The sequence below is a fragment of the Squalius cephalus genome (genome assembly GCF_949319135.1).
Source record: "Squalius cephalus genome assembly, chromosome: 10".
In the NCBI taxonomy this organism is placed as follows: domain Eukaryota; kingdom Metazoa; phylum Chordata; class Actinopteri; order Cypriniformes; family Leuciscidae; genus Squalius; species Squalius cephalus.
In genome coordinates, this window is record NC_137131.1 from 9,972,328 (window position 1) to 9,992,937 (window position 20,610).

At 36.9% G+C, this 20,610-nt stretch overlaps 2 protein-coding genes across 11 annotated transcripts in view; one reads left to right on the top strand and one right to left on the bottom strand.

Moving 5' to 3' along the window:
• cadpsb (Ca2+-dependent activator protein for secretion b) overlaps window positions 1-20,369 on the bottom strand; it is a 75,515-nt gene extending 55,146 nt beyond the window's left edge. For all 10 annotated transcript variants that reach the window (XM_079884486.1, XM_079884485.1, XM_079884484.1 and 7 more), the window contains exon 1: window positions 19,770-20,369. In XM_079884486.1, the coding sequence (XP_079740612.1) occupies window positions 19,770-20,108 (339 nt within the window). In that variant the 5' untranslated portion in view covers window positions 20,109-20,369. The remainder of the gene's footprint in view (window positions 1-19,769) is intronic.
• Window positions 1-20,610, top strand: part of synprb (synaptoporin b) — a 223,836-nt gene that overhangs the window by 182,889 nt on the left and 20,337 nt on the right. The gene's annotated exons all lie outside the window — the stretch shown is intronic.

Genomic DNA, 20,610 nt, shown 5'->3' on the forward strand with positions numbered 1-20,610 from the left:
CTCTTCTCAAGTCTACACTTAAAAATACTCTTTCTGCTTTAAAAAAAAAAACACCCACCTTCAAACTCAAAAACACACATTCTCTCTATTCTCACAGCCAGATATCTCTAGCTACATCTTTCTCACACTAGTTCTCTCACTTGCACGCTCTAATTTTAACTTTCCCTCGCAGAAATTGTGTACTTAAGTCCTTCGTATTTTTTAAATATGTTGATTTTTCATGCATAATACATCTTGTATTTCACTGAACGCCTCTTCAACTTCCTCTCTGTCTCTCTCTCTCTCTCTCTCTCTCTCCCGATGTGATTCATCACTCTGCCTGAATGTCATCAGGGCACAAGATGACAGAGTGACGAACGAGTAAGCAACAGAATGAGAGAAGTGTTGTGAAGGAGAAAAAGAGCAGGCCAAACAGTATCCTCCTCCTCCTCCTCATCATATAAAGCAGAAGCGCAAAGCTCTGAGAGTTACAGTGCCACTGTGTTTTATGGCAGTGGTTATAAACCGGTTTTGCTTCAGGACCCAGATTTTACAATAGATATAATGTGGTACCCCAACACAATGAAATTTTTATTATTATGAATTATTATTATTAAAAGCAAACCAAAAAAATAAATAAAGAAAAAAGCTCACTCAAAAATGAAAATTCTATAAAGTTTGATTTAACATATAATTTTACACATTTTAGAATTATATTATTTATTTTTAGGGGTAGCTTGAGAAATCACTACGAACTTATATATTTTAGAAATAGATTATATTATATTATTACATATACTGAAAGAGCTGTTTAAAAGGGTTAAACAAAAGAGGCTTTCAAAAAAACTTGGCTGCCTAAATAGTAGAAATATGAAAGAAAATTTGAAATCAGTGCTACCTGACTAGAGAAAACAGAGAAAAAAGGCTGTTGTCTTCCCTTTTGCCAAATACCCAAACACCCATAATGCACTGGGCATGTTGCCGTCCAAGGCCACTCCCACCAGTCTGCTATGGATTCGCTTCACCAGAGTCAAATACTGCCTTGTTTTTGTAGGAAATACTTCTTATCAAACTTTTTTGTCATAATGATGTCGTCTAGTGAGTTTCCAGTGAAGGACGCTGCAACGGAAAATCTGAAAAACCTCTGTATTTGTAGTCAACATTTCAAACTGGATGACCCCGAACACAGTGTTTTAGGCCAAATGGACGGGGAAAACTGAAAGAAACGGCTGTTTTCACGAAAGCCTTGGAGCTGTCAAAAGGGAGCTGTTTAAAAAAAAAAAAAAAAAAAATGTCCAACATTACCATGAAGTGCCCAACCAGATGCAAAATTGTGACATGACAGGTTAAATAGGAAAATGTCAATACTGTAAACGTACAAACAGCAAAGTGTGATTTATCAACCTAACACATGGAGCAAACATTGGGCCAAATATTATATTAGGCTGCTGAATATGAGAAGGGAACAGCCATTAAGTGCATTAACACTTAATGGCTGTAATGTAATGTCAGTGCAATTAACAACAGAGGCAATAACTAACAGCACAAACGCATTGTGGTCGCACAAACCATCCTTGTTAAACCATTATTTAATCTAGCCTGGGTCGTGTTTTCTTTTCATTTGGACACACTACATTTGACATCAACATTTAAGTATTTTTCCCCTTGCTTTTTAAGGGTTGATCTATTGAAAAGTTTTAAAAGACCATTGTATAAGGTTAGATTAATTTTATTAGTTGCATTTAGTACTGCTTATCCATGTCCTCAGAGCAGGTTCACTACTTGAAAACCACTATTTTATTGTAAAGTGCTGCATACTAGCACATGTACTGTGAAACTGCTCTCTGGAATCCTTGATTCTGATTGGTCGATCATCCTGTGGTCAAACATTTTCATATAATGTAAGGAACATATTCTCTGGTAACTTTTGTTCTACACAGCTAAGCTAGTTTCATGTCTCTCGTATCCCTCCACTCTTTCTCCCCACACAATAAAATAAACTCAAATCAATATTTCATGACTTTTTATTTATTCATTTGGTAAGTACCAGTGTAATAAGCAGAAGAGTTTTCAGTGAGCCAGTCATTATCGCAAAATATAATCTCCCTCCTCCTAATGACTTTGTCAGAGTATAATTTGAAAAAATGACTGGCTGACTGTACATTATCCCAAACATATACTATATTATTAGATATATTGTAGAGTACAATTATACAATGACATGCATTATTGTATTCCTTTTTTCTATCTTACATCCCTGTTTTCATCACATCACTGAAACATTCAAAACCTCGAATTGTGCTCTATTGCGCTGTCATGCATATGGTGGCTTGCTAATGCTAAGCATACCAAAAAAAAAAAAAAGTTTAGCAAGATGTTATGTTGCCGTTCATCTTGAAAACACCAGTGTGACAAAATCTAAAGGAAACAGGGTTTTCTGTGAGCAAGTGTGTAGGAGGAAGGTGGAAAAGTACAAAGTAGCATGTGCCTGTGAGGCATCACAGCACCATCTGTGTTCATCTCTCTGCTACTGTCCTCTCTACTTCACACACACATGGCAGTTGACTTTATCTGCCTTCTGAACTGTCTGTATCCGAGAATACTATAACCCTGAGGAAAAGCTTGCAGCCCTCAATATATCCGAGTGTGCTTTACTCTTTCTTATTTCCAGAATGGTTTTTATGAAGGCCGTGTACGGGCATACAGGAGGTGATGTATGTTAACACTCTAACTTGACAACTCTAGGCCAGGTAAACCCAACATTATGGGGACAAAATGCCCCACAAAGATGGCAATATCCAAAATCATTGTCCTTGAGGGGACATTTTTTGGTCCCCATGAGGAAAACAGCTTATAAGTTGAATTGTTTTTTCCTCCCATCGCATATTTTTTTTCCATCATCATGTAACTTTAGTGTCTCCGTGCTACTAAATGTAAATCTGAAATAAAAATTAAAGCAATTCAGAAATATTTTAATAAAAAAAAGTCTAATAAAAATGCCAAAAGGACATAACAAAATTACTAAAACTTAAAGGCACAGTAGGATTTTTGGATTAAAATATCTAAAAAAAAAAAAAAAAAAAAAAAAAAAAAAAAACACTAAAACATTGTTACTGTATTTTGTTAACTCATGTACTTGCATTATATTGCTTACATATACACAATATTTTTATCCAGAGACTATATATTAAATCATTGTTATATAGTTCAAATAGTTCAAAACTGTTAGTCTTCTTGTCTTAGTGTGCTTTCACCATAGGGCTTTCACACCTGCCTCATTTAGTTCGGTTGAATCGCACTAGAGTTCGTTTTCCCCATTGGTGCGGTTCGTTTGGGCAGGTGTGAATGCGGCAATCACACTCGGGTGCGCACCAAAAGTGGACCAAACAAGCGTACCGAGACCTCCTCCTCGCTTTAAAACGAACTCTGGACCGGTTCGTTTGTGGTGAGAACGTGATCCGACCTCGAACAGAACCAACTGCCAAAGAACTGGACTTTTTGGACTAAACCAGTTGCCGTAGTCAAGGACAATGATTTTGGATATTGCCATCTTTGTGGGGCATTTTGTCCCCATAATGTTGGGTTTACCATTAAACTAAAATGAAAATGTAAACTGAAAATATTTAATATTTAAATGAACAAATACTACAATTGTATATAAATTATACTAAAATAGCAATTGTGTTTTTGTGTTTAAAGGTGTAACAGTACAGATTATCACCTTTTTTTAAAATATATATAATTGCATTAGTCTGTACAAAGCACCCCTATAGTTCTCATAACAGAGTAGCCAATATCCATCAGTACTTTAATGGTACATCCACCCCCATCCTCCCAAGTAGAAGTCCTATAGATTCCCTATGGATCCCTCTTATCATGATTACCCTGTAACAGCATGATTCATTTACAAACTCAGTCAAACGCACTATTTTAACCTCTAAATGTCACTACCAGGGGAGAATGCAAGTTCATTTGAAGTAATGCTGCCCTACAAACAAGCACAGCAAACCTGGATCTCTTAAATATATATATATATATTGCAATTTAAAATCACAATCACAATTTTTTTTTTATCAGAATCAATTTTTTCCAAATTGTAGAACATTGCTGCCATGTCCAATTAATATAAGAATGTTCCTCCTCTGCAACCTACAGGCAAAAACCAATATATTTAGCCCTAACTTCCTGTTTCAATAGGAAATATGTCAACACAGGATGAAAAACTGCACTAGTCAAGTGATTTCTCCAATGAGCAATTCGACAGAATCACTTAACAAGACTTAAAAGATGGTTCATCTGCCTTGAACATTGTTGACTTACTGTCTTTTTCAGCTTCACATAATCAGACTAGAGACACTCTTTCTTTGGAAATACTATCAACAGTGCTTTTTACTTCAACCTCTCCTGATGAATCCATTCTCCTGCAATAACGTTATCATTTCAGCAGCCACATCTTATTTATAGAGTCATTTACATTTCATCCGTGTGAAAACAAAAGTGTTCCTTTTCTTTTGTGTGAATGAAGAAACAGCTTTCAGTGTGTGCGTGTGCACACTCAGCAGCAGACTGCAGAGTCTTTAGTAATTATGATAATTGCATGAGTGCAGCAGCTTTAGCTGTGGGCCAGAGATGATGCATGAGAAAAAGATAGGAAATGTGGACGAGTGATTTCAATGTTAGTCCACAGAGGGGGAAGTATCACGTTTGCATCCAATCTTAATTGTGCATCTTAATTATTTTCGTAAAAAAAAAGAAAATAAAGTTCAATTAAACCTAATTTAATTTTAAGCTATCTCAATGTAAATTTGTTTTTGGATTTGGGCTTTCAATTTCTTACATTCAAGCCTGGCACCAAAAAAAAGGTGTAGATGAAAAAAAAAAAAGTGTTACTTAACTGAATAGGGGAGAGAAAATGAAGGTGTTTGTCAAATTTACACCCAGACAACTAAATGAAATGGAACAAGAGGCTAAATTTAAAATGGAACACACTTCCCACCTGCTTTCAAAGTTTGTATGAGACAAAAGACACAAAATAAATTATATTAATGCATTTTGATTTTGCTGAGCTATTGTGCACTAAATTCAAGAATTAAAAAAAAAAAGTAAACATTTTTGGAAGAGGTATTTTATGCACACCAAGGCTGCATTTATTTGATTAAAAAAATACAGTAAAATCAATAATATTATAAAACATTATTACAATTTCAAATAATGTTTTCTATTTTAATATAATTTAAACCGTCTACAGTGGCACATGATCCTTCAGAAATCATTATAAAATGCTGATTCAGCGCTCAATAATTATTTCTTATTATTATCTACATTGAAAACAGTTGTGCTGCTTAACATTTTTGTAAAACCATGATACATTTTTTTAGAACTCTTTGATAAATGAATAGTTTAAAAGAAAAGTATTTATTTAATAAAGACTTTTTTTGTAACGGTGTAGAAGTCTGTAATTTCTGATCAATTTAATGCATCATCGCTGAATAAAATAATATTTTTTTAATTATTTTTTAAATCTTACTGACTTCAAACTTTTGAACAGTATTCTAAGGGACTAGAAAGATAACATGCTATTTCCATGTTTGGTTACACTGTCCTGTTGTAGAGACAAAGTATTAAATTATATTAATTATATTTTATTATATAAATCCTACTTAATAAAGAGTAATTTATGTGCTGCTTTGGGAGGCAGGCATTACCACAATGCAAACACTAAGTATAAGCACTATGTAACATGAATAAGTAACAGTCATTTTCATTTTTATAGTCTGGCAAATTATTTGAAATATCACTTTAATATAATATTAAATGAAAATATTCAATTTGATGACATAAGACATATTTGTATTATACAATCACACATGTATTATATAAGATGAAATACTGAATGAATGAGATAGTGTGGTTAAGATAATGCATACTCATTTAGTTGTATGATGATGCTATTTGTATTATGTGCCATTGAGAATATCCAGACATCAAATACCAAAAGAGTCATGTACTTTCATAATGCTTGCTGTACAGTGAACAAATGAAAGAAAACAAAACACGCAGCACTGCAGTAATACAAACACATATAGCGTAAACTAATATGAACACTCTGAATACAGGGTTCAATCGTTAAAGCAAAATCAGCATTGCAAAACTGCCCTAACCAATCATTACCCAGCAGCTTCATCGGACTCAATGGAACTCAGGGATACTGATCTGCCAATGGGGAACACAATGTTCTGCATTGTCCTGGAGCCCGCAACTCTTTTCCTCCACTCCCCTCCCTGCGTCCCTTCATGCCATTTTCTATGTTTAGCATGATGCTCGGAGCGCAGAAGGGCTATGGACCCACAAGGCCAGTGCTGAAGATAGCAGCTGGTTAGTTTTGGTGTCTCTGAGCCACAAGGCAGAGACCGGCACTCTACTGCGCAGTCCCCAGTAGCACATTACATAGAAAATGAACGAATAACCGTGCAAACCAGCATTTTGCACCTCATCAGTGCTGTTTGAAAGGCATGCTAATATCTCCGTTTTGGATTCCATTTGAATTCGTGTCCTAAAGCATAACTGAACTTCCCATCAACTCTGCTTAAGATGATTGAGTCAAGCAAGCATTATTAAAGTAAGAGGATGATGAGGACAAGGAAGAAAAATCCAAACAGCAGGTATTCAGAAAAATAGCACGCTTGTGAGTTTAACACCGCATTTATATACCAGTTCAATAAACGTTGAAAGTTAACATTTTAGACACAATATTTCCAGTTAATTGGTCTGGTTTTGCTCTGACAACGGACATATTTCCAAACATAGTCACAGCGTTATCACGGCGGTGTGTTTTCTTCCTAAATAAATCAGTGTTTTGAATCAGTTGAGCGAATGATTCATGACTCATTCTAAAAACAGCGCTTTGAATGAATGTAAATATGGAGAAATTAGCCATTGCTTTTAAATTTTGAAGACAGATGTTCAGCAATATCTAAGGATCATATCTAATAAATAAAAAAAGGCTGTAGGCCTAATATGTGTTATGTAAACATTTTAATGCTTTTGAATATAACCTTTATATAATAATAGTATATATAATGTTGCATTACTGTCAGAAAGTCTTGCTAAAACAATTTAAAAAATTACAGAAAAAAAGAATGCAGAATCTGTTTATAGTGTAACTGTTGTACAAAAGCAAAAATGACTTTCATGAGCAGCTGTGCTGGCATTCAGTACAACCGCTCTTTTGCTGCCTTGCAAACACTGTTGTAAAACATTCCTTTGAAACAACCTCAAGCATATACAGAATTCTAGAATAAACATAAAGCCTTAAAGCAAGAGAAGCTCATCTCAGAGCAGTAGTGTTAGAGGAAATGCGAACGGAATACTTTGCATTTGCTTACACAAAACTTTACAAAATGCCTTCTTAAAATATGTTCAATTAAATCGCCGGACCTTGACTAGTGTGTGTGTGTGTGCACTTTGTCTTACTAACATTCTATCAGCATATTGACGGCACAATAAGACTATGCGTTGTAGGATTTGGGTGTTGGTGAAGTATCTATCGGCAGAACAGAATATATCGCTTCAATGGATTGTGAAACCGTAGCATTTTAATCACAAGAGCCCACAGCCAGCTTTTTTCTTTGTGCACGAGAGAAGAAAAAGACATGTTCAGAGTGAGTAAGGGAGTAAAGTGGGGGAAATGATGGGAAAAGTAAAAAGTCTCATGCGATGGAAAGACAGAGAGTGCCTTTAGAAGGTTTTTGGTGCTTCTGTGTGAGCTGAGAGGTATCTAAGTAGTGTGTGTGACAGAAAAAAGCTACAGCGTGCTCAGTATTAGAGTTAATGGGTGTGTGTGTGTGTCTGTCTCAGAGAGAGCTAACGTGTGTGTGGGTGAAAGCACTGAAACTCCACTAATCCAGCTAAAAATAAGAACTTGTGCCATGTGACACACAGCCTCTGTAAGATGGCTTCCTCCTGTGAAGAATTAATGCTACTCTGACAGAAAAGATGCAGTCAGATCAGACAAACTATGACAAAAACGACACGCATGTTCCTCTTCAGCTAAATGGATTTTGAATGTAACAATTTAAAATGATTTTAAATGTATTTAAAAAACATTAGTAATTTTAAGTATTTGTGCGTAAAGTGCCGTTGTAGAATACACATTTTCATATGTTTGAATAGTCAATGAAACACTTCATTTATGTATTGACATTTAGGGTCTGATGTACAAATCTTTACAAATCCTTTTAGGTTCAAAGAATACTGAATGACTGCAATTAATAACTTGATTTATTGTATTTAATAAATGACATTTGTAAAATATGTTCAGTGACAATGAATTTTCCTAATTTGACATTATAATTTGCACTTTGTTCTTTGAGAGATTTTTAAAAAAAAAAATCAATTTTAGTCACTGTATACTATATTGTGACTAAAATTATTGTCACAGTGCATTTATCCGTTACATTTCTTTTATGGTTAGAGGTTTAGAGGTACAGGTGTTATTAGGGGATCAAAAATATTTCTATAATAATCAAATGTGCCTTGTAAATATATTTAGAATATCAGTATAAAGGTTTTGTACATTTCTAAAACAGTGTGCATGTACATATATTGGTATTCAATGTCGCCAATATGTCCATATTGTGCTTTTTATCAGATATCCAAAAATATTGAACACTTTATATATTACTGATGTAAGAATAACATGAGGCTGAACATGTCAGGATATGAATCCAGGTCATATTTGCATGCAAAACAATAGCTATGCTCTTATAATCTTAATTTGGTAAAAAGTGTTCCACCACCCCTTAAAAATTATGGGATGAAAGGGGGTTAGAGGGAGCTTTCATGCTTAAATGTAATAGATGCTCTCTTCACGCGCTCAATGTCGAAATAGAGACCTTGAGAAAAACAGAAGGTCATGCCGGTCTGCCAGGAAATAGAGGGAGAGGGAGAGATAGGGGGTGAAAGGAAGGAGTGCTAGTGCTGTAATGGATTATAGGATATGGAAAAAGCTGTATGGGAGGGAGGGAGAGAGAGAGAGTGTGTGTGTTCTAGTTCACAAGGGGGAGAGTGGGTGTGTGGCAGCGATGGCATGAGAAAAATCTTTCACAAGCTTTAGAATAAGGGTTCAGGCAGCTCTCCTAGAGCGACACGGCTGTAGTGCCACAACAACTAGTAGCTACTGCTGTTCATCACACTACATTGTGTGACACAATCTTCCTCCTCCACTCTGGCTAATACTACTTCCTTTCATCCTACTCTCCATGCCTCTAGGCGGAAAAACCTCAAGGCTAGTGATGGACATAAATATTGGCCAGACTGTTTTGAGATTATCAGCATCAGACAGCCAATAACTGTTCCCACTTGACTAATGAACTCTCCTGTGTCAGTTGTGTCCAAAATCTAGAAACATCCTTTAAGATTAATAATAATTTTTTTTAAAAATCGTTTTTTCTTTACATTTTTTAAATGTTAATTAAAATACAAATATAAAATTTTATTTAAAAGGTAGCACATTCGCAGATTGCTAAACATCCTAAAATTAATTTAAACGCTATACAATATGGTGAACACAACGTTTAGTTGCCTTGTTATTTTGTGATGTTCTGCTTTTCAGCTCTGGGTAAAAATGTGGGCTTTTGGTTGGGCATTAAAGCAGAATAAAACCATCAAAATTCAATATATTCCTTTGTGCGCCAAATCAAGGTTTATTTTTGGTTTGCTTCTGCACTAGAGAGGGTTGTTATTATTTCTCTCATTGTTAATTGAGCCATCTATCTTCAAAGTGCACAAATATGAGAAGCCAATTAGTGCTGAATAGCAACATAAATTACACATAAGTTTTGCCTCAAATTTATCACCATAGGCAGGACACTTTATTTCCATGAATATTAGAAGTCTCATTAGGAGCTTTATTAGGGCAGAAGTGAGTTACCCATAGTCCCTGAAATATGGTAAGTGTGAACGCACATTCATGATCTTCTTAAGCATGTAAAACAACCACATAATTAATATACTTCCAACAATTTTTACAAATTAGGTATCATCTTCATTACCCAAAATACAGTTTTTGCCCGTTGCTTGAACACTATAGACCCATGCTTAGACTAAAGTAACACAACTTGAAGCTTTTGTTACCATACCTCAAACACATGTACCCATACCTTAAACAAAAGCGCTGCTTTGCACTCTAGTTGCAATTCTGCAACACACTTACTCCTTTATGCAACACACTTGGTCCTGCATACTACACTCTATTTCATACATAAGACACTTCGTTCAAAAATGAAATCTCAGGGTGCCATTTGGAAAACACATGTATCCAAAATACAAAACACATCGGGTAATTGCAACCACTCAAATACACACATGAAGACACTTACTTGCAAAACTGAACACCAATCAGCCAGCTACAAAAAGCCCTCAGTTTAACCATTTCAAGAACTTTGCAAGCATGGATAGAGGGAGAGCAAGAGGAAGAGGAAGATGTGGAGGATGAGGAGGACGAGGAAGATGTGGAGGATGAGGAGGACAAGGATGATGAGGAGGATGAGAAGGACGAGGAGGATGAGGAGGACGTGGAGGACGAAGAGGACAAGGTCAAGGTCGAAGAGGCCATGCACCCACCCCTATTTCTGATGATATAAGAGCAACTTTGGTGGACCATGTCATCAACCATGGCCTGACTATGAGGCTGGGCAGAGAGTCCACCCACATCTAAGCCGCTTCACAGTGGCATCTGTAAGAACATTCTGACTAGAAAACAGGTATGTCTTCACCTCTCTACCTTCTACTCTACTCAGATGGTATTTACAGCACTGTACTACAGTATATCACATTACCACATCATGTAAAACAACAGGGTATTGCAGGGTGCTAATGCTCCTTTTGCAGCCAAAGTGGTAGTTTTTGTGAAACATACCATGATTACTTATATTGAGATGTTTCAGTACAGTGGATGATACAGTATATACAGTAAAGTACTGTAAGAAAAAGAAGCAAACCGAGGACAATTTGTGGTTGTATTTCTCTAGAATGACTAGAAGACCTTCTGGGGGAGGACGCCAACGCCTGTTCACACAACAGCAGGAACTTGCCGTTGTGGACCTAGTGAGGGCAGACAATGCCATCCGTCTCCACCAGCTACGACAGAAAATATTTGCAGACAGGCAAGTGTTCAACAACATAAACCATGTGAGCATCACCACCATCAGACGCATCTTGGGACAACACAACATCACCATGAAGCAGCTCTACAGGGTCCCATTTGAGAGGAACAGTGTCAGGGTCAAAGGACTTCGAGTTGAATATGTACGGGTAAGTGTAACTGTCCTTTACATTTACAATACAGTATTGGTGAAATCCAGTAGCAGCTGAATATGTACCATATCAGCACCACATGGATCCATTTGGAGAGCTACACGGGTACCTGTGTGATGGGGTGAGGGTTCTGTATGTGTACTGTAGTACAGTAATATGTTTTTTTTTTTGTTACAGAGAATCTTGGCCATGGATGGAGCTGCACAGCCTCATGAATTCATTTTCATTGATGAAGCTGAATTCGACCTGAGCAAAACAAGACGACGGGGTCGTAATGTAATTGGCCAAAGGGCAATTGTGGACAAATTTATTTTTTGCACAATTTTTGGTTGTTTGAAAATGTGCCTCCTGAAAATATTCCTTCTGAATAAACAGTGAAAATCAAAGACTGCAGTGTTTTATATAAAGTAGACTAGTGTGTTCCCCCTGATCTGAAAGTGTATGCATATGATGCAAGTATGTGTCATTTTGTCATCAGAGTTACATTTTGACAAATGAATGTTAGGTTTTGATAGCAGAGTTTCAATTTGACACAGATGTGAATGGTATATTTCCCAGTGTTGTGTCATGTTTACTTGTGTGTAGAGTTTTGGCACAATGAGCGAAGTTTTGCAAAATGTGTTCAAGCAACGGGCAAAAACTGTAAAGCCAAACTCACATCAACAAAACATCACCTCTCCCTAATTCTGTCTGATCTCTGTTATATAAATGCACTTTATGGTATCCTTGGGTCTCTTATTCTGTTCTTAATCATTACAGAAAAGTGCTCAAATAGCTTGAGCAGATGTCCCTCAACTCAGCGTCTTTCTCAGACTTCTCTCGAAGCAACACTTATTTAAAAAGCCATGAAGAATATGTATACAAATACAGACTTCCACACATATTGCAATGCCCCTAAATATATGATCAAAAAAAATCAACCCTTTTTCAGCAAAAGCAAACATTTTCAAACACACACTGCTCTGGCTCTTTAGGAATGCAATAAATACACAGTCCCAAAAGTCCAAACACAGCCTTCAGAATGAGCTTTGATTAATGAATATGGATGCATAAAATGTTCTGTTGTCCACATTCACACTGCACTGAAATGACTTTAACAGTAAAGTCCATGAAATGTCATGTATTATTAAAATGATATATATATGTGTGTGTGTGTGTGTGTGTGTGTGTGTGTGTGTGTGTGTGTGTGTGTGTGTGTGTGTGTGTGTGTGTGTGTGTGTGTGTGTGTGTGTGTGTGTGTGTGTGTGTCCATTTATCAATATATTGATGAATCAATATTACATTTATCAGAATTTTTTATTTTCAAGAGTGCTAGGCTAAATTTACTCTCTGGGTCATAAGTTAATTAAAGCAGCACTAAAAATAGCCACCATTTATTCCACTAATTAATAATTCACACTCAAATGTGTATGACCTGCTAAAAGAGGTTTAAGAACCTTTCAGCTGGATGTTATTACTTCTGACAAAATGAATCTGCCAGTCTCTCACGTTCTCTTCCTCTCCTCACCTGTCCTTTTCTCTCAGTGTGCTTAATGAACCGATAAAATTCATCCCTCTCACCCTGTTATATTAATAAGGTAATTTCAGAATCTCCAAATCTCATCAGAGGAGATCCAGCTCTGGCCTTTCAATCAAACATCCTCTTATCTCCACAGTAACCTCTCATAACTAACTCCTTCTCCATCCAGCTGCCATAACCGCTGCCGTCTCTCTGGCTCTAATCTGCCGTCTGACCTCCACTCTCTTTCTATTAGTGTCGCTGTCATTGTTGTGTCCTCAACCTGTTCCCTTCACTACAGACCCTTATGTCTCTCCTCAACCCTTAATATTCCCCTTTGGAATTAAACATTCATTTCTATGCTTTCCGTATTGTTTTAAATGTTTTTTTTTATTATTATTATTTTAAATAAAAACATATATTTTTCCTTAAGTATTAGAATCCCTGTAAACAACCAGCAAACATCAATAGTCCAGTTTCATGTATTATTATCCGTTCGCATCATTTTTAAAAAAAATGAATGTGTACTCATAATATTAAATGAAAATAACTTCCCTTCCCTCTTGCAGCGACATCTGTTCTCTGATGATGTATTTACTGGCGCGAGGGCGGAGCAACCTGTCACTCATATGAGATCACAGCAATAGCAAACCACAATGATCCAATCAATTCCCGATGGACAAAATCAAGTCCCGCCCTACATTTTTTCTAGGCTTAAATAATTCAAATAATAGGCTTAGTAAAATTTTTCAGATAAGTCACAATAGGCAAGTCGAACTTGTTTTGAATGGATTTTTATGGACAAAATGATCACACCTGTGAATTAAATAATAAAAGAAACTACTGGCTGAGGTCAAATTGCTTTCTGAGTCAATCTGAAGACATTGAGGCTGCCTGTCAGTCATTCTGAGTCCTGCTCCATCTCGAATGAATCTTTGAGGGTGTGGTTTAGGAACGACGGGGACGTGTCTGTTCAACAATTGGCCATCTTTAACAGCAAAAGCCTCGTTTCAAGCATTTTGGCAAAATAAATGTGCTTACATAACTGTTCTATAAATGTCAGTTGTCAGTGATTTGACATACACAGAAACCAAAATAGCAAATATAATGTGGATCCATTAATCTCTCCCATTCTCACTGACCTGCTTTAAATGAAATTCCTCATAAAATCACAACCCACACTGCATTACTGATGTTACAGACTGTGTCATGTGTGCAACATTTGCCTGGAATCACTTGAATTATAATTTATAGTAATATATGTATTTGGGCTTATTGATGCAAATGCAGTTTTGTTTTTCATTTCAAAGCCCATCACAGACAAGACCAAAAGGGATTGGTTGTTGTTGTTGTTTTTTGAGTGATTTGTATGTTTTTCTTCCCTCATATTTTTCAGTTTTCACTGCTCTACAAATTTGATTTATGGTTGATTTATGAAAGTTGGATCCTTACTTCATCTTATGCTTTAGTCAGTAAACTGTAAGAGATTTTCTTAAATATGTCCTTGCAATGAAAATCCTCATGAACTTAAAATGGACAAGTAATTTGATTTATTAATACATTTTATTTTATTAATAATTAGACATTTGTCTATCCTTTCTATCTTGATTTTTCTCTTTCCAGTCTTTTGCCTGTCTTTCAACATGTGCGTGTGGGATTGCGGCAGAGGTTTTATACACACGCACACAATACATGCTGGTAGTGTCGCTCCGTAAAAGACCTCAATTGGAAATCAGTGGAGAATGAAACTGAATTTGTGAGCCTGGCAACTCGATACAGGCATGGTAACTTCATCCATCACACAAAGCTGCTCTGATTTGCCTTCCTGTCTGAACAAGAATAAAATCATGTGGCCAGCAGGCCAAACCAGTGGGGCTCTCAGACCATATAGAGAAGGCCTGTAGGGTCATTCTCATTGGGTTTGATTGTGCTAAATACTCTGAAACACAGAGTTTGATTGAGTTCATTCCCCATTCACCCATCTTTCATGTGCTTGCCTCTTGTAATAAAGGGAAAAATCTTTCACTATCTCCTTTTGCAAGCCCTACAGCAATGCAGACATTTAACTGGTTTGTAAAGCCTTTTAAATGGGACAGGCATTATTTCTCCTAGATAGGCACATTTTAGTGTGTGAACATCAGACAAGACTCAAGGTGATGCATCTCATTTGAGACCGGCAGTTCAGTATATTTCCATCAATTTATAACCTAACAATACATTTTTCACATTTATGCACGGATATGTTTCCTTGCAATGCAACAGCAGACCCACTGCACATCTAAACAGGGCCATTGGTTTTAGATTGCAAATAGGCATCCACTAAAGGCTTGTACATAGATAAAAGCCTAGCTGTGAGTGACAGTACAACACCGCAGTCCCTCTATGCTGTTTTTCACAAGGTCAAAAGCCTTTACAAAGGTGTGACTGTGCAATACAAACAATAGTCAAGCTAAACCTGTCAACATGTGATATCACATGCAAATGTACACGCCAACGGATGACCATGTAAATGTGCAACCTCAAGACCGATGTGAATCTCTTAATCTGAGCATAAAAGCCTTATCCTGACTCAATTTAGGGTTGTATAATAAAGCAATGTATAATAAATCTAATAAAGCAGCTGTTACATATTTATATATTTAAATCAAATATTTAGATACTGCAAAACTATATTGCAAATATTTTATTAAACTATTTTATTCTAGAAAATACTTTCAAAGACATCTTCTCCAAACTTAATAATGCTTTGTGCTTTAATATACCAGTTATGTAAACAAGACATTAATACTATTCCACTTAAAATTCCATTTTAGACACAACACTGGCAGTTACTTTGTTTATTTTTGCTCCGCCAACAAAAAGTTATGAACAAAGCCACAGTAAAATTACCATTGCGTAATTCCTGCGTGTTTGTGAACAACTGAATGACTCACTCGTACTTGGCTGGTTCCTAAATGAATCACAAATTCAAATAACTCCTTATAACTATCACTTGTCGCCACCTACTGGTGTAACTATATAACTTGCAGAAATAGTCGCTGAAAAAAAAAAAAGAACGAAATACAAGAACCAGAACTAACTTTGTTATATATAATAAATTTAATTATTCATATTTATTATATTTTATTTATAGATATGTTTATAAGATTTTTACTTTATATGTTAGTTGAAATTAGTATAGGCCTATTGAAATTTGATACAGATTCCAACCTTAATGTCTTTTAAAAGCGGATCCTATTACGCAAACATGTAATTGCGACCTAAAAAAGCAGGTAATTAGGTAAAACACAGAAGAAGATAAAGATGAAAATAAAGCTAAAGGAGAAAAGGGCAGGAAAGAAGACCTCATCAGCAGATAAATTCATCTGAAATGACACAAAGATGAGCTTAGCCAGCTAAGTAAAAGACAACGAGCCCTTGAAAGCTGTCACCATCAGTATTACTCTGCGAGGAGTGATACCTCAGCGGGATGTACACGCTGTATGTACTGATCTGATGAAAATCTTAATGTTTCAGTTTATAGGTGCAACAAAAAGCTAGAGGGTTTGGGAGTCTGTAAGAGCCTCTACATCCTGATGATGTGTCCTTGTTATGAGACCACCTTATCTGCTGAAACGGGTGGACATCAACCATCTATCAGTGATGAAATCAAAGACGGGAAGGATACAGATAATTGAAATTCTATCCTCCCCCAAGGCCCATGAACAAAACTGCTGAGAGATCTCTATCGTGCGCCTGTATCATCTGGGGTTCAAGCTAGAGCTGTCGGCCCAGACCAGAGGCTCATGAGAGCAGATCCAGGGTGAGTACAGGAGACGCTGATGACAGCATACAAATTAGTCTAAGGCAAAACCAACAGTAAAGGTAACCTCCTGGACTAAAAACTAAGAGAATGAAATGTGATTCACATGCTATAGAAACAATGAGGCTGTCATTCAGCATTATTGAATTTTATAATGGACTGGCTGAGCAGAGGACGGCTGACTAATGAGCAGTTTGCTGGAGACATGAACAATGATAAGCCTTTCAGATGCACCAAACTTAAATGAAAAAAAACTCAAACAAACTAGGACGGCAGCCTTTTAGAAGAGAAAAGATTTTAAATCTAATTCTGGATTTGATTGCTTTCCACAGCAAACACTCACTGCACACTAGGATGCTTCAAGGTATTTTGCGAATAAGCAAAAATCGAATAAGTTTTGTTATTAGCCAGCAGCTACACTCTAGAGAATGGATGCAAGAGTACAGCCCAAGAGTATGGATGTAAAATTGACAGCAAATTTAATAATGATATTCCCAACATATGATGTGATTTATAACTAAAGGACAAAATATTATATTATAATAGATTATAATGTCCAATGCATATGGCTTTAGTTAACCTTTAAAGGGGCTGTAAGAATTCTCATGTATTTTTATATGTATAAATCACATTTTTATTGTCAATGCGTGAACAGCTTATACCAGCTTTTCTTTGAGATAGAAAAAATGTGATTACTTAATGAGACATATGCTACAGCCATTACCTTCAATCCCCTGAACTCCTCTGACATCACATTAGCTGAATAAGCACTCATAAAACTACTAGTCAAGCTTTCTGCAAATAAATTAGTGCAGCCTAAAGAGATGAAAAAAATTTCATTATTATGATTTTTAGTGATGATATCTTAACCCCAAAATGCTAATGTGTGTATCCAACTTTTTTATCTGGCACCCCAGAAAAACCTAAAATACAGTGTTTTTGATAGTTTGAACTTATTGTTTTTATCTTTAGCATGTTATTTTGTATAATAAATTGGAGTTAATGTGTACATATGTTGGTCTTTTTTTATTTTCCATCTGTTATCAATAGGCCCATATGCAATGAGTTTGTTCAGATTTATATTTAGTGAGTAAACAAGTAAACATCAAGCCCTCATATAGCAACTAACTGAATCCCATTTTTGATTTTTTTTTTTTTTTACTGAATGAATGCTATTGGGAAAAAAGGTTATTCTTAAAACTACTATATGATATGATGATATAATACTTTATTGTCAGACAAATCTGACTTTTTTCTTGCATGACAGTATCTACGTTTACAACAATCAACATCCAATAAACATTGACATATTGATCCACACAAAACTATACATTACACTCCCTTAAACGTTACATTACACCTTACACTCCTATACGCTTATACAATTACAACACTACAACACCTTCGCTTATACTCTCGATTTTTGATTTAAAGTGTTATTCAAATCTATAAGATAGCCTGATGCACAAAAGAGTGCTTCAGCCTCTCTTTGTTGAATCTTGGAACCCTTTACCTTCGGTTTGATGGTGCATGAATCTACACCATATAAGTTTTTTAATAAAGCCACTGATCTTTACCATTCACCATAATGTGCATCTCAATGACGTTAGTGCTGTCTTAAATGAGTTATACCATTCTTTCGACCCTGTTCTTGATAGAAGTCCTTCAATGTCGATGATTCACATGGATGATTCTGAGTCACTGAAGTGATTGACTGCAGTGATTCTACTGAACCTAAAGGGCCTCAACAGTGACTCAACTCTGAGATTCATTGTAAAGACCCAAATACCACCAGCCCTGACTTACATGACTGAATCAGCACACATTGTGAAGATCAGAGCGTTGACATCTTGTAATGACAAACATTGGTATTCCAATATTGATCACAGCTTTTACATCTATAAAGACCTCTTCGACCTCACGTGATGCTGCCTAGCATTGAATAATAATTTGGAACCCATACATCCGTAGCTTTTCAATGAGTCTATCGTGTTCTCATCTGACGAAGCCATATTGCATAACCAAATCTACAGCTACGTTGACAATGTCAAACAGCTTTTTATTTAAAAATGTGATATTTACACATTACACGTACATGCCCGAAAATATATACTATGAAAATAACACTAACATAATGTCCAGTCAAATCCATACACTGACAACAGTCTTTCTAGAACTGTAATGTTTAATTATCAAAATCTTTTAGCTTTTTCTTAATTTATTTAAAAGTGTATGGAAGCAAATACGATACGAATGTAAGTATAAGACTGGAGCGCTGTCACTTACTATAGCAGTAATAGCTGTTAACTGTGGTTTCAGAGCATGTTGTTGTGAAAAGCTTGGATCAATAACTGAGGGGAATTGGTTGGGACCTCTGAAAGATAGGCTATCTCTCTGAACAAGGAAACATTTTTATGTTAGTAACTGAAACAGGTTTCTTTCGTTTCTTCCAGTCTCAAGTCAATAGTCTGTAAATAAAACTCTCAGGATAATTTCTAAACGCGTTGCACTTCATTTAGACTTGTTTTTTTATCAACAGGCTTTTGAGTAAAAAATGCCTTAATAAATAAGTGCGTAAAAATTAGCTCGTAAAAATACGATTAAGTTATTTACATAAATTAGGTGACATGACAAATACGTTCGTAATGTCTTTTGACCTTCTGAACAGTGGATTCAGCGTTCGCATCTGTTACGCCAAAAGTCACCTTGGAAGATGAATGAGTGGCGCGAGAGATGGCGCAAATGGAACTGAATATCCTATGGCCGCAAGACTGCACACAACCACTGACTTCCAATGTGAACGAGTCACATGACTGTACTACGGCAATGACACCGCTTTATTTTGGTCCATCAACCTCTATATAGAAGAATATCTATAATTAGAGCTCATCTCGTGCGGCCGAATTTGACCGAATGTGCACGAATTTGGGGGGCTCGCGACAGGACCTTCTGAGCTTAAAAAAACAGACTGACAATGAAGACTGTGATTTTATAGGTGTTCCATGAAGGATATGGTGATTTTTTTACAAATGTGCCCTCACTTTATGAGTAATATCACCCTACATGTGCAGGCGTATTTAATCCAATGTTTGCTGATAATATCATGACATAAAAGGAACGTTATGATGCATAACGTTTTTCTCAAGGTGAGACCCGGACACCTCATGCTCTTACCTTCAGCTGTCGCCTTGCCATGTCGGTAGGCTGCTTGGCGTTGAAAGGATAGGCGACGCATCGCATCACAAAGACATAGAGTTGCAGTTTCTTCTTTCGTTCATCTTCTTCCCTCTGCAGTTTCTCCACGTCCTCCTTTTCTGGCTCGCTGACGGCCGACGGACTCGGGCTGGATGGTCGCGCGCTGGAGCCTCGGCTGGTGGTTTGGAGCCTATCGGAGCTCTCGCTGGTCCTGCTGGGGGAGATGCGAATGGATCCGGACTGAGGAGCCATCACCTCTCGGCTTTCCTCCTCCACTATCCCGTCCGATTCCTCTTCGCTGGAGGATGGATCCAACATTTTTTTTTTTTTTTGCTCTCGCTTTAAGCGTACAAGCGAATTAAACGCACGGTGGGATATTTACGGCGTGGAAAGGTATCAGTTTGTTGACGTAGTGTTCGGCATTCAGATGGGCTGGTCGACTGTTGGTGAATTTTGAATATCCTGACACACTTTCGGGTGCGGAAGCAGACACTGCAATCTCTTCACTCGCCCAGAGTAAAGATGCTGCTGCTGCATACGTGTTCTGTGCTGTGCCTCCGTTCGCCAGTCATTGCGAGGGACTCGAGAGGAAAGGGGGTGGGAGGGGCGCGCGCGATGAAAAGAGCGAATGATGGCCACTTCCTGCTGAGGCTCGCGTGAGACGCAGGCGCTGTCCGCGGTGCTGGATGAGAGAGCGGGTCCTTTCGTTCGCAAAAATGTTGAGGATGGTTGACACCGAGAATGTGCTGTTATTTCATCTGACCTCTGTGTTTCACTCGCAAAACAGGGACTTGCCATATGACATTAGCCTACCACATCA